Source organism: Necator americanus, chromosome IV (assembly GCF_031761385.1).
Source record: "Necator americanus strain Aroian chromosome IV, whole genome shotgun sequence".
Taxonomy (NCBI): domain Eukaryota; kingdom Metazoa; phylum Nematoda; class Chromadorea; order Rhabditida; family Ancylostomatidae; genus Necator; species Necator americanus.
In genome coordinates, this window is record NC_087374.1 from 9111369 (window position 1) to 9126062 (window position 14694).

The window sequence follows — 14694 nt, forward strand, 5'->3', positions numbered from 1 at the left end:
ATTTGTACTGATTTTGTCATTAGTGAATGAATTGATGCTTAGACTTTTTTTTGAAGAGTTTATTCGTGGATTCTGGATTATTCTTGCATGGTATATTAGTAGCGAAGTAGTACTATAGATTAGCAGTTTCTACTTTGAATCTTTTATGAACTAATAATTTTTTGTTAGTCTACGTTATTCTTCGTAGCACTTCCAGAGTGTTAGAAGGATCTATTATTCGTTCAATATTCATCACAATAAAGTAGCTACTTCGACATCAGCTTATACATAGGTTGGTGAATTTCTCCCAATTCTTGCTCCGACCAGATCAGTGGTTGGTTCTAGAAAGCCGTTGCATCTTTTTTTCAAATTCTTATTAGGAATAAGCAAATTATTTATTAAAACGCGAGTAATGAGCGAAAATACTCTCATAGTTAAGTACTCCTATTTGTAGGTGGTTAGAGTTTAATCGGGAAAGGGGTGCATCCATGTTTTACGACCTATGAATCTTCCTATCTATATATTTCGCGTATGGAAACGACGAGTATTGGCAGCAGGTCCATGCAATGACAAGTCGCTTACGCAACCGATGCTTCCCTTCAAGATATTCATCTATACATCTTCACGATGAATAGCTTTGCAGCATTTTACGTCACAGGTCTTCCGCCATCCTTTCAGCTTCATAAATTAACAATTCATCAATGTGTCTTCCAATTTGAAGTATAGTTCTGAAGCTCTTGCATTCTGAATTTATTTTTATTTCATTAAATTAATTACGAAAGATGGCTAACAATAATAAGGTGTCTCTTGTCTTCATGTAAGCTGAAAAAAAGACAAGATAAAAGCAAAAACATTCACTCTTGGTTTACCATAAAAAATTATATCAATTTATTCTTACATAATTTTTTTTTGTAAAAAACAAAAATCTTGTCCAGAAATTTATTATCCTTTCTGTTAACTCCGCGATAACACGTTAAGAAAACTGCAGCGAGGACATGTGTCAGGAAGAGAAGTTACTGTGTCCGTTTAGGGACCACCTGGGCAAACCTACATAGTTACCGTCAGCAATGAACGCTGTGATTGAAAGTGTGAGAATAATACCTTATAAGACCCTTATTCACTTCAAAATATGTTGTGAAGGCGGGTTTTTTTTTCACGAGAACGTTGTTTTATTTATTTATTTTTTGGATGTGACGGATAATAGATTTCAAAAACTTTTGAGAAAAAAAAGATTAATCGGCGAATGAATTCTTGCTGTTCTTGTATCTACTGCTGCTGTATCATGTATTATATTTACATTATTATTTATTTATTTATTTACTCTTGATTAGTATGTGAATTGTGGTTAGTAAAGTTTTCTTCAGCAATAATATTTTTTTTCCGAAATGGTGAAGAATTATTGTCCCCCAAAACGTTTGCTTTTACTACAAAGAATATAATTAGTACGCATTACTATCGATCAATAATATCCTGCCCTTCATTGACCAAAAGGAAAGGAGATCGAAAAACCTCAAAGATTACTCTTTTTTTAGTAACTGGACTTTCCTGAACTATATGTACATAATTTTAAATGCAATCTACTGCAAATGATTGGATTTCGACAAATCTACTGAAATTTTCTTCTAAGAGTAAAATTTGGAGGAAAGCTTGACAATTGTCTCGCGGAAGAAAACATACATATCGTAGCGATTTCTTTTGTTTTTTTCTAAATAAATTAAGTTAAATTACTCAAAAAAAAAGAAAATAATAATAAGTAAATAAAATAGAATAAAATAGATCATTTAAATTAAATAATTTCCTCTACTTTGAATGACTTTCGACAAATATTTCATAACGAGATTCGAAGAGTTTGCAACATCAAATCATTACTGTGAATGATTACTGTCAACAAAGAAGAGGAAAAAACTAAAATTTGTTTCAAAAATTAGTGTTTTTTGCGTGAAGAGACAGACGAGCAGAGAACAGTCCATCGATAAAAATTCTTTGTCTACGCTTCACTTCGCTTTGCTGCCAGAAAAGTGCTCGAATAATTGAAAGTGGATAATGCTTGATTGCTGTTTTTTCTTCTGCTTTCTACTTTAGAATCACGAACCTCATACTTTTAAAGGCAGTCTCTAGCCGTATCTTACGGGCCAGTTTTTACGGCAATTAGCAAGAAATGGACGGAATCACCTCCCTCTCCGTAGTCTCCCATCCGAATACTCCACCTGAAATCCGTACCACCTCAGATTCGTGGGGTGATGCCTTTAACTACTTTTCAAAAGGGAAGAAAAGACCAGCAGCATTTCCTCTGGTTACCTTGATTAACGCATTGGGTACCAAATCTAATGGAGTTCTAATTGCAATTTTGAACTAAAAATAAAGAAAGTGACTTGAAAAATTGGCAAATGTGGGATATACTATTGAATCCACAAGACATTCCTTTCAAATTTTTGCGTTTCTATTAGGAAAATGAAATTTAGGAATAATAGATGTTATCAAGGATCTTTCCTTATTTGTCTACTTAAATAAATATTAGAGCATAGATTTTGTGAACTATTTTGATTTCCCAAAATTATCGGCTGTTTTAATGTATTGTTAGACTACAAGTCGGAAAAGGGACTGCGGGATCTAATTACTAACAAAGCTTTCAGTGAAGATGTATAGAAGGCTCTCTATCCCGAAGATAACTACCAGCTGTACACGCTATATGTCATCGTGCATCGTTCGTTGTTGGCAATTTTCGGTAGGAAGTTTTTTTTTTTTGCGATGAGTTCGGGCACAGGGAAAACACTCCTTTCCAAGCCGAATCCCTGGAAACTATTTTTCATGGACTGACATGGACTGATTGATAAATGGTGCTTGAAGGCATCGCAAGAAATTTATTTCCTACGGAGTGGATGGGAGATTAGCAAGAATATTTATGAACTTCTTAACACTGATCTGTTCTCCATGCAAATGAAGAACTAATAAACTATCAAACACAGGAATCCATGCGCAGAAGGGATGTCTTCTATGTCCATGTTAAGAATAGTTGCGTGCCGAGCCAGAATTAGGGAGCAGGCATAGAGAAGGAGAAGCAGAAGGTTCACAATGACGAATGAAGGTAACAGCTGAGCTAATTTTGGGGATATGGTTGAGGCAAGAACCGATTCTTTACGAACTGTAAAGTGGATAAATAATAATAATAATAAATAATATAAATAATAATAATATATAATGATATGATGATATAATATAATGATATGAATAATAATAATATATAATGATATGATATGATATAATGTGATAATAAAAATGATAAGGATAAAGTGTCCTGCACTGATCGATTTGCTTGGAATGTGTTTACCTCAATTCGGAATCGTTTGAAGTTTACGGACGCATGTCATGCCTACAATGACTTGCAGGGGCTAGCCGATGGTTCAGGTCGGTGTTTTTATCTTCCTAGACAAGTCTAGTACCAATTTGTTGGTCCCGGAGTGATGAAGGGCTCGGTTGGCAGTTCGAATCACTAATCATGCACAGTCACGGCTGGATCTCTTACCGACTGCGCTACACCTGTGAAGAAATCCTCACACTAATTTCGTGGTATGTAAGATTCTCGGTTCTCGCGTAAGAAATGGTGTGCAGTGGCCAGCCGATGGGCCAATTCAATGTTTGTATTCTCCCAGACAAGGCTGGTTCTAATTCATCGTCCATGGAGAGATGAAAGGCTTGGTTGGCACTAGTTTGGTTTCGAACCACTGGTCGTGTGCAGTCACGGTCAGCCCTCTTGCCGACGGCGCTACACCCAGGCCCACCAGGAGAAATCATCACCAACATTTCGTGGTGTGCCCTCTTTAGGTTACGTAAAATCTCTGAGAACTTTGTTTGCAACCACGTCTACGTATGCGAATAAAATTAAGAGCCGAAGGTATAGGAGAACAAAATGGACCGATTGAGAGTGATGCTCTAAATAACAACCGATTGCGTTTCAGTTATCCTTGACGGACCTTAGCATAACGAAACGGTGTATTGACAGTGGATAAGCTGGGCGAATTGTTAATTGACCTCTTCTGAAACTAAAATAGGCGATTTGATCCGAAAACCGGCCAAAATGTTGTCTCACGGAGCCGGACAGAAAAGTCTCTGATCCCGTTTTTCGACTCCAAATCTGGCTACTATACCAGGTGCTCACCTCAGTTAAAAAGAGTTTTAGAGATGGTTGAATGATCGGAAAGGCTAAAGATTTGGATGTCTCACTCAAATCGTGGAATCCGTCCGAGAAATAGCGCGAGTTTTTGCGAAACCGAAAGACGACTCATTTTGAAACTCTGGCGTCAATCCAAGGAGCCTAGATTTGCGGACTGATTGCTGGACTGCTTTCCTGCGAAGCTGTCAATGTTTCGTGTAGAATTGCGCCCAGAAATACCATGTAGTATAAACTCGTCCCTATTTAGATGCATACAGTCACGCAAACCAAAAATTGCTGATATTCTGGGCTGTTCAGGTTCAGCTGTTCGTGTTTGCATTTGATTCCATTGTCCGGCACTAATTTCTTGAGTCCGGTGCTGCTTATCGTTAATCCTGACGACAAACACCTCGGCTACCTGCTTCTGGTCCATCATTACAGCGTCCACTTCGTGTGCTTTTCTCGATACGTTCCCTCCCAACCCCGTCGCGCCATCTATTAACTACGCTGAACACTTGGTGAGTATGTGAGGTATGTGAGTAAGGCGGAAGCTTGCAAATTCCTGTGATTATCTCGTCAGAACACTGGCCCCCTTTTTTTTGGACAGACAACAACATAGGTGTATTAGCGGAAAATCGAAAATAAGAAAGTTCAGGAGGAAAAGAGAGAAGTCTTTTCTTCTTTTCACTTCTTTATCTGCCCTTATCATCCTTATAATTCAAACAAGTCCTGAATTTTTATTAGTCCCGTCAAGTTCCTAGTTCTAGACTGCCGTTATTGATTATGCTGGTTTTCTTTTATTTGTAATACTTTTGGTAGGGTTTTTTTTGCTGTAGTTGCTACTGTTCCTGCTGTAGAGTTGATCCCGGTACTAAATAATTACTGGGGATTTTCTTTTGCTATAGGCAAAAGGTTAGAGTTAGCAAAGTGACGGAGCAGGACCTCTTACCGAATTCGTTCCACCCGCCGAAGTGGTGACGTATAGATAGCCGTTCCAAATTAGCGCAATTTAAAAAAACCGGTTCCAAATTCCACCTTTAGGTCCATGAAATGTGAATAATAAATGAATCCATGAAATGTTGTAAATTACTCTGTACTTATCATCATACAGACTACGAGTAGTTAACGTCTTAATCCTTATTCAATGCCATTCCTCTACTGCCCCCGAGGAGACCACGAAAACGCTTCATGTACGAAACGAAATAATTTTTGCTTCGTAATATCATCAAACGATTTTGCTTATTTGTAAGCTTTCTACTCTCTCAAGGCTGCGAATAAAAATAAAATAATAATAACAAAACAACAATAATTAAATTTTCAAAAAAAATCAAAACGAACAAAAATAACCTACGCTATATATTATTTAAATCCCTGAAAACTGCATAGGATATCCGATCGTAAGGTGCACATGTTAGTTTTTTTCCGGATAGAATTTTGAATTCGTGCTAACAGCAAGAAATTGCACAAAGTTTATTATTTCATTGGAACAGTGCGCCAAGATCTTCGACTCGTCTGTGAAGTCCTCCATAAGGTGGTTTTAGCTACGTGGTGAGCCTGGCCAGCCAAGAAACACAATTTCCTATGCATCCATTAATGAGCGCACTCATTATTCTACTGAAATGCGCCAATTTTCACCATTCAGGATCCAATTCCATGGCTGAAGGCTTTCGCTCATTTACTTATATTCTTATAAAGAACACTTACATACTTGAAAATATTGGAAGGTATAGCCTGTATAGATGAAAGGAAATGAGAGACTAAAGGTGATTCGGCCTGTGATTTCTACAGCATGTATTACTACTATGTTTCTTGTTTTTCTTATTTATTGAACATTATAATTACTACATACTATGCTTAGTACTTCCTATTCTTATTTATTGTTTAATTTTGTAATTTGTTTCTTATTTTTTATTTAATTTTGTCTTTTTAAAAGCCGAGAAATTTTTTCGCCAAAAATTTTCTTCTGTAAGGTAAGACCGTTATCAAATCCATGTATGATACATGAAGGCACGTAAATTAACAACAAAACAACTTTTTCGGTTCGATAACCGCACGTGCAGTCCGCAAGGAAAGGAAAAACTTGGTTTGGTTCCACTAATTCAACTCAACCCCGGTTCTTCTATTCCGAATATCGATATCTTTTCGGCTGGAGACCGTGGTGTTAATCCATGTGAACCACTGTCCCGCCCCTTTTCGGGACGGACGAGCCGATTTCATTCAGGTGCCATTTATTTTGGGTCCTCGGCTAGTTTATGGGGCTGCTTGCTCAACAACGAGAAAATACAAATTTTTGCTCTACTATTTTTTCCCACTTTTTCTAAGTAAGAATGTTCTTTGTTTCCTTGAACTATTCATAAAAGGTTGAAACCTCATCCTTGTGCATCCCTATTAAAATAAAAAAAGATAAAATAAAATAAATAGGAAAAATAGAAGACATAGGAGCTTCAACAGCTACTAATTGTTCTCCTGACATGACATTTATGGTGCTGACCTCGCCTTCGCCTTTTTTCAACAGATTTGCTCTCTCAGTGGCCTCTGTTCAGTCATCTGCACGCGGAAAGAGGATTAGAAGCCAAACCTTTTCACATAATTGAAAAATAACCTCTCATGAGAGAAACACTTCACATGCTCTCAACACCACTTGCATTTCTCATCGTTAGACGCTCATTTTCCTTTTCGAATCGTTTTTATTAGCTATATTTCCGTTGAGCATATTTGAATGCTATATTTTAGCGAGGAGAAGAAAAACGCTACCGTTTTGTGTAATTGCGTACGCGCTTACTTCCCCGAGCCTCCGTAATTATATGAGCGCCAATGGGAGCTTGTTCTAAATGGCGATGGCGTAACGTATAAGCTTTGACGTGTTCTCGGCGAACTTTGCCTTCTGCTAATGGTTTTTTCGAGACGAGAGCAGACCACCGCATGCGCTCGCCTCAATCATCGCTTCAATCTACGAGCCATAGAATGCCAGCGAGTCCATTTACACTGCTGCTGACTTACTTCTCGCATTCCTCAACAAACACCTAGTCAGCTGTGAAATTCTGTAAATCTTGGACTAGTAGCGAAAACTCTAGAATTTTCGCTTCCCAGGTTGTACATATTTCTGTTTTCTGTCATTACGCCAGAATTGTGTTCTTTAACCTTTTTTTAACGAAGAAAGTTGTCGTAATTGCTCATGTTTGCGTATCTGTGACTGTGCAAGAAGCCTGACGACTGGGAAATCCTTTGAAGATATTAAGACAGCGCGTAACAGATCGTAACTAACAACAGCACCGTTGTTATCATTTTTTGCTACACCACCACAGATATAAATTAGAAGTTCTCGCTATGCCAATAACAACGTTTGTTTTTCCGAAGATAGAAAATGTGTTCCGTTGAAAACTGTAAAGGAGTCATTTTCTTACAGTTCAAATATTCTCATGTCTTGGAATCTTCGACTTCACCCCATGTTTTTTTTAAAAAATTTTAAAAAGGTTTTAAAAAAAAAAAAAAAATGATCTTTCCGCCTTTTTGCCGTCTTCAGAGGCCTAAATAGAGATTGATCGGATTAATACCACGTTTACTTCTTCAAGTCATACACTATCCTGGGTCATTGTTTCGACTAATTGTTCAGGGTAGTTGAAATGGAAGCCATATACATTGAAAATAGTCTTACTTATTGTTCCACCGGATGCTTGCGCTGATTACAAGCGCTTGTCGCTCCCCCCCCCCCCCCCCCCCCCGCGTTCCAACGAATGGGTATTGCTGTGTAGGATCATCAGCGACGACATAACATATGATCAACACACCCAATGTCAGGCAGTTATAAATCACAGAGCAGAAGAAATGGCACGATACAGATTCGTTACTTACAATTATTCGTTCATATTATTGATTGGAGACTTCCTTTGAAAAACCAAGAACTTCTTCAACGTCTTCCAGTCGATGTTTCTGATTCGTGAGCCGGTGCAGCGCATTTCACATCATAATAGTTTCCGTTCTATGCCTTCCAAGCGGTATTAACTAAAGCTTTCACGCCGTTTCTTTGCCATGCCTTTTAATCCTGTCCCTAAGAGTCCTGATTCCGGTTTCCCCAATGTAAGTTGGATTGCATATCAAGCGTTTAATCTCATATATCACCCCATTCGTGCAGTCGGTAGCAAACAGTCGTTTGTTTCTTTTTTCTGCATACAGACAAATAACACATCTTTCACAGATACAGTATCTCTCGTATAATCTGTTTCCGGTAAACTGGCCGTTGATGTACGCATTAGGGATATTTGGGAGGATCAGGTCATTTTGGAGCTGTACTCAAACAGTGCTGCGTCGAACAGCGGCACTGAAGCTGTCAGAAATAAAGAGAAGGCAAAGAGGGACATTGTTATTCACAGTGTGGTCATTTTCACATGCGATTTTGTGCCAATGGCTGCGAAGCTGTTCTTCTCTTTCCTGCCTTTCTGATTTTGAACACATTACGAATCACCGCACGTATGATATGTGGGTAAGATTTATGGTGTGTTTTATGTTCTGCGAGTGTTGGTTGAATATTCAGAAACACTCACCCATGTCGGGTTGTGTTGATGTTATGATGCAACAGTCATCAATGTATCTGCAATACATTATTGGTTTACGAGACACCACAGGTTCTACCTGCAAACACAAATGCGTTATACTGGCTCACTTAACAAAAATATTGGAAAGAAAGACGTTGGAGGTGTTATGGATCTTTGAAAAGATCCTTTCAACGAGTAATAAGAATGAATACTTGCCGATAACGAATGAGCACTTGTCGTCTGTAACGCTCTGTAACGTATGCAGTCGAGAAAAAACGACATGAAGCACTGTGTAGTTGCGTAAGTGGTTGCGCTCGAAGTGGCGCGGTTGAGATAGCGGTTGGAATTGAAATGGTACAATCGCGAACTACAGCAATGAACAGTGGTAGCAGGGGTCCTTGCTCGGCCCTACGCTCCACCACACCGCTCCGAGCGCAGCTACTTAAGCACTGCACTGTGCTTCATGTCGTTTTGAGCTTTCTGTAACTGCCTATATATCGATTAAATGTTATGTCGTCGCTAGTGGTCCTACACAGCAATATTCATCCGTTGGTACAGTGGGGCGACATGTGCGTGCTACCGGAGACCGCACATCCGGTGGAACACTACGTAAGACTAGTTTCATCGTATACGGCTTCCGTTTTTAGTGCTTTGAACGAATATTGGAACAATGACCCAGGGTAGTGTGGGATTTGACGGAATAAACGTGAGATTATTTCAGTAAACTTTTACCCAGGTCTTCGAGGACGGCTAAGAAGATGAAACCTCGGGCAAGTAAAAGTTCCATTAAAAAATCTCGCAGGCACACCAGTAGAAAACGTATCTTTTTGTTTATTTTTTGTGGCTATTTATTTTTCTTCTTATTCCTGGTAGCTCAATATAACTGATTAGGTACCCATCCATGGTTTTTTTGGCACAATGCCAAAAAACGGGTTTCGTATGACGACTGGTTCGCGTTCATCCTAGTGAGGAAAAATTGAGTCAACTAGACCATACCAATAAAAAGCCTTATTTAAGATGCAGAGATATCTCTGAACCTTATATAAAATTTCACGAACACAATCTGATACCATTCTTCTTGTTGTCATTGTTGTCAAATCTGGTCACGACTGGTGATTTCTTGCGAAAATTAGGAAAAACTTCCGCCGACAACATATGAGTGATGTTGTGGGTGTCGATGAAACAGCAATTAACTCTTTCCTCACCTGAAAGTACTTCATCACTGTTTTTAATGGATGAACCCATCAGTTCCACTTCTACTTTTCAGAAAATTTAGTAGTACAATCTATCATTTACTATATATATCCATCATTTATTATTCATAGTATTTATTCACTAGTAAACAGACTAGTAGGCATGTGCAACGCGGTCGGTAGAGGGTCCGGCTACAGCTGTACGATAACTGCGATACGAGGTGAATAAACAACTCGCCCGGCTTACCCAATGCCAATTCCTTGTTTCATTATTCGATAAGATATGGTTCGTCAAAGATGAATGTAGCGCAGTCGGCAAGAAGTCTGGCGGTGGCTGCACGATCGATCGATGGTTCGAAAGCGTCCAAGTGCCAGCCAAGTTTTCCATCTTTCCTTTCTTCTTTCTTTCAAGTTCGATAAATTAGTACTAGGCTTGTCTGGAAGGAAAAAAAACACTGTCAACGGTTGGCCGCCGCAATTCATTGTTAGGTTGCACACGCTGTAGCTCTTGCTGCTCTACGCTGTCATCCTGGCCCCATTATTGTTTTCAATGTGTCTAATTCGTTTCGTAAGCCTTAAAGGCATCACCCAACGAATCCCAAAGGTGGTACGGATTTCAAGTGGAGTATTCGTATACGAGATAATATATTATGGAGAGGGGGGTGATTCAGTTCATTTCTTCCTAATTGCCGTAAAAAACGGCCCGGAAGATGCGGCGCGGCACAAGGCTGGCGTGCTCCTGTCGAGCTCATTGTAGAAAATAGTGCGCCAGAACACCTCATACTCGTGGAGTGATGCCTTTAACGGTTCCGGATTGAAATCAAAACGCTTTGACTCTACTTACAGACGACGAAGACCATCGTCAAAAGACCAAGTTAAACTTCAAAGGGAAGGATGAGAAAGAAAAAACTTTATCTGGTTTGCAAAGGAATGTGGAAAATGAAGAGAACAAATAAAAAAACCATTGTTGATGCGAGCGTGAGCACTTTACGAAATTCTTCTGAAGATTTTCGGGAACTGGGTACCCTTTAGCGCTAGGACTCCAGGTTTAAAAAAAACTTCACACGCAGCATAGGATAGCTTCTTATTCCATTCCTGGAGCTATCGTAGGGCGAAGGAGATTCTGATAACGACGGAAGAGCAGTTATTCCTGAAATAAAACCATGTAATAAAACGATGTAATAAAATAAATGGATCGTGACCAAAGATCCAATTGATAATTGTTAGATTTTGCAACGATATTTCCTATGTACTAAAGAACATAACACATTTTTTTGGATTCTTTTTTTGGTTCTTATCAGAAGATGAATTGCGTCAATGGCCAGGAATTTAATCGTGACGTTAATTGAGTACAGGAATCCAGATATGATGTGCTGTCGTAGGACATTCAATTCAATAAATGATAAACATGGGTGTAGAGAAATAATTTAAGATGTGATAAGCTTTCTTTTATTTTTTTTTTGTTAATATCCCTTGTAAAAGTGTGGAGGACATCATCTTAACCCAATTTTTCTTTTCCAGTCTAGTTTTTTTTTTCGCTCAACCAAACAGTTGAAGGCAGTTTTTCAGTAAAATTCTCATACGTACGTGTTCACAGAATTTTGACAGCAGATATTCTGAGTGGCCTCATCCATATTTTCCCCAATCTTCAGGACATTTTAACACTTCAAACAATTATTCATTCAGATTCATACTCTGATATTTTTGCTCATTCAGTGCGTCGAATGTCTGGCAAAAAAGTTACTCCTTACAAATGAGAGATTTCTGGATGGATTTTTATTCAACAAAGTCCAATTTCAAGCAATGATATGTTCTCCATCTGTATCCAAGACCTTCAGCTATCTTTCAGCCAGTTTATCGATCCCACTTCTCTCGAATTCCGAGAACTGCACATCGAAGAATGTCGTTGACTATCAGATCCTTTCAAAAATTTCAAATTATTTTATTCTTCGCATGGTTCAGATGACTTGAGTACATCAAAATGATCGAAGTTCGCAGCAATCATTACAGCCACGTTTATCTTCCACAACGTCCAGACCGGGTGGAGGACCTTCTCGTCTCAAGAGTACGAGCGCAATCACTCTCAATTCTCTCCAGTTATCCAGAAAAACATCATCGTATACGGTCTTGTCGCAACTTTCCCCAACGAGGGGCCTAATAACATCCCGGAACAGGCATACGCATCGCGTTTGCGAGGAAATCGAAAAGCTGTTTACGTTGTCTGCCCTGCTCGCTGCCAGGCGCAGTGCGTATGGCTGTCCTCGCAGACGAAGAGGTTACAATTTTACTCGTCGAGGGAGAGGGAAGGGGCGATAAAACAGTTTTTTCTGGATAAAAGACGACAAAGGATAAAGTCTCTGGTGAATTAATGGCTTGAAATGCGCCAACGCTTTCCTGACTACGGTTCGGAATCGTTGAGGTTTCATGAACACAAGCTCGTCTATGAAATGGCGTTGCCAGCCGATGGGCCTCTTCAGTGTTTTTATCCTCCAAGACGAAGCTGGTTCTAATTTTTCGACCCTGAAGAGATGAAAGGCTTGGTTGGCACTCGGTGGGGTTTCGAACCACTGATCCCTTGCAGTCACGGCCGGACCTCTTACCGACTGCGCCACACCCGTAACCACCTGAAAGAATCTTCACAGACATTTCGTGATCTGCCATCTTTGAGTTACATAACATCTTTGAAACGTTCATTGCAACCACGTCTACGCATGCGAATAAAAGTAGTAGCCGAAGGTATAGGAGAACGAAATGGAACGATTGAGGGTGAGGCTCTAAATGACAAGTATTCTAGATTGAACAGAAGCGTGATAACTCCACGGAGACTACTAGCTTTGATAGGATAACGTGTACACCAACCTCTGAACGAGTTTAGTTTGCTATTTCAATTTCAGTGACTTTTTTTTGCTTCTGGAAATAACCATACTGATCTGAGTAGCGTTTTTTCTACAATTATACGTTGAAATGATCCCTCGAAATTGGTGGGGTTGAATCATCGACAACGCTACTTCACTGGCAGTGTTGAGAAGTGGAGAACATCCTTTCATATTGCCGCTACAGTACTTTGATAAAGCAGATGCTTTCCCCAGGCAAGTAACCTTCTCATGGCTTTTCACAAACTGCTTCGCTCTTGACCCTTTCCGTAGATGCAGAAACAAACTTCTTTCACGGAATCAGGTTTGGGTTCAGAGCTCCTGCATCATTCTGAATATACCTTGTAAGCACTCTACATCGTAAAGCTTCTTCCCGATTCGTGCTCCAAAGCGAGTAGACAGAACGTAACGCAATTTTTCTTCGTCCTTGGGATCTGCACTCTCAGTAAACATATGACACTGATTAAATTTTACACCCTCTTTCTTATCTTCTTCTCGAATTAGCGAGCATTTGAAAAGGCATTTAAAAAACGGATTATAAATGTATACATCATCTACTCCCTTCCTCAGAAGTTATCCTTCCATTAATAGGAATCGTATCTTCTATACTTTTTTTTTCTCGAACACCTGGTTTTTTTTTCTCAGTAAGTTTTTTTTTAAAGTTTTTTTTTCAAGTAGTTTTTTTTACATTACAGTACTTTCATCAAAGGATTTTTCTGGAAAATTTCATTAGATAATCCATTAATAAATTTCTAGTCTAGCAGCTTTATGAGTTTTTTTTCTCACAATTCTTATTAATACGTAAGTACGATAGATGAAGAAAATAATTAATCTTATGGAAAATGTGCAACTATTAAATTATTGGAAAAAGAAAATTGCGGCTGAAAAAACCTCCATATATTCCGAAGAAAACACATCAATCATCATCACAAAACATTAGAACAGCGCCAAAAATCATTTCTATAATTTTTAATTACTATACAAGTACTTGCGTAATTACTATGCAAATGAGAATGGAGAACCTATCCCTCCGCGCTTCTTTCCCCTACTGAGCCATTTACAAGTGAATAGAATCGAAGCAAATTTATTTCCATGTACTTCTGGTGTGATTGTTGTTCACCTTCTGACATCTTTCAGAATTTACTGCCGTTTTTAGTTGGTCAGTGACGCAAATTGCCGATCCGATGCCGATGCCATTGCACGTTGCTTTATTGCCGTCAAAGAAGAATCACCATAGTATTTACCTACTGTAAACATAAGACTATGTCACTGATCCGTTTGCAGAAAAAATCTCTCCTTTAAGAGTACTGATAACAATAACCTTATGAGAATAGTGGTATCCAGGGCCTGAAGTGGGGAGGGGGGAATCCTCACTAAACAAGATGTTCAAGAAATTTTTAATCTTAAGAAATTTCACCGCCAGTGTGTAGATAAGATTAAGGACATTGTTTCAGAATAAAGAATAAAAGGATAAAGTTTCTGGCGTTAATCAATCTGCTTGGGATGCGCCCCCACGTTCCCTTCAATTCAGAATCGTTTGAGGTTTACGAACGTGTACCTGGCCTATACAATGACTTGCGGTGGCTAGCCGATGCGTCAAGTCGGTATCTTCATCCTCCCAGACAAGACTGGTACCCATTTATTGACTCCGGGGGATGAAAGGCTTGGTGAGCACTAGGGCGGATTCGAACCCCCGATCGATCGTGCAGGAAGCGGAACCTCTTACCGCTACACCACACCCGCCGCATAGAATAAAGAATAAATGAATAAAATCTATTGTTTCAGAACGACGAATCAATAAAGTAATAAAATTTAGGAATGGTGGGCCGATAATACCGTGAAGCGAGTAGTTTTATAACAAAAGTTGAGCACTCTTACCACTGATTTTTGTACAGCATCGCACTTGCTTTTCAACCGTTCTTGAGAACTATGTCACATATTTTTGCGAAACATAAAATAAACTAAAA

The 14694-nt window shown here is 39.1% G+C and overlaps 1 protein-coding gene across 1 annotated transcript; it reads right to left on the bottom strand.

Moving 5' to 3' along the window:
* Nucleotides 1-9764: 9764 nt before the first annotated feature.
* RB195_000729 (uncharacterized protein) lies at nt 9765-10242 on the bottom strand (the record flags this gene model as incomplete). Its single annotated transcript, XM_064197221.1, has 2 exons — nt 9765-9866; nt 10102-10242. 2 exons carry the CDS (start codon nt 10240-10242, stop codon nt 9765-9767), a joined length of 243 nt encoding a protein of 80 aa, XP_064053102.1.
* Nucleotides 10243-14694: the final 4452 nt, after the last annotated feature.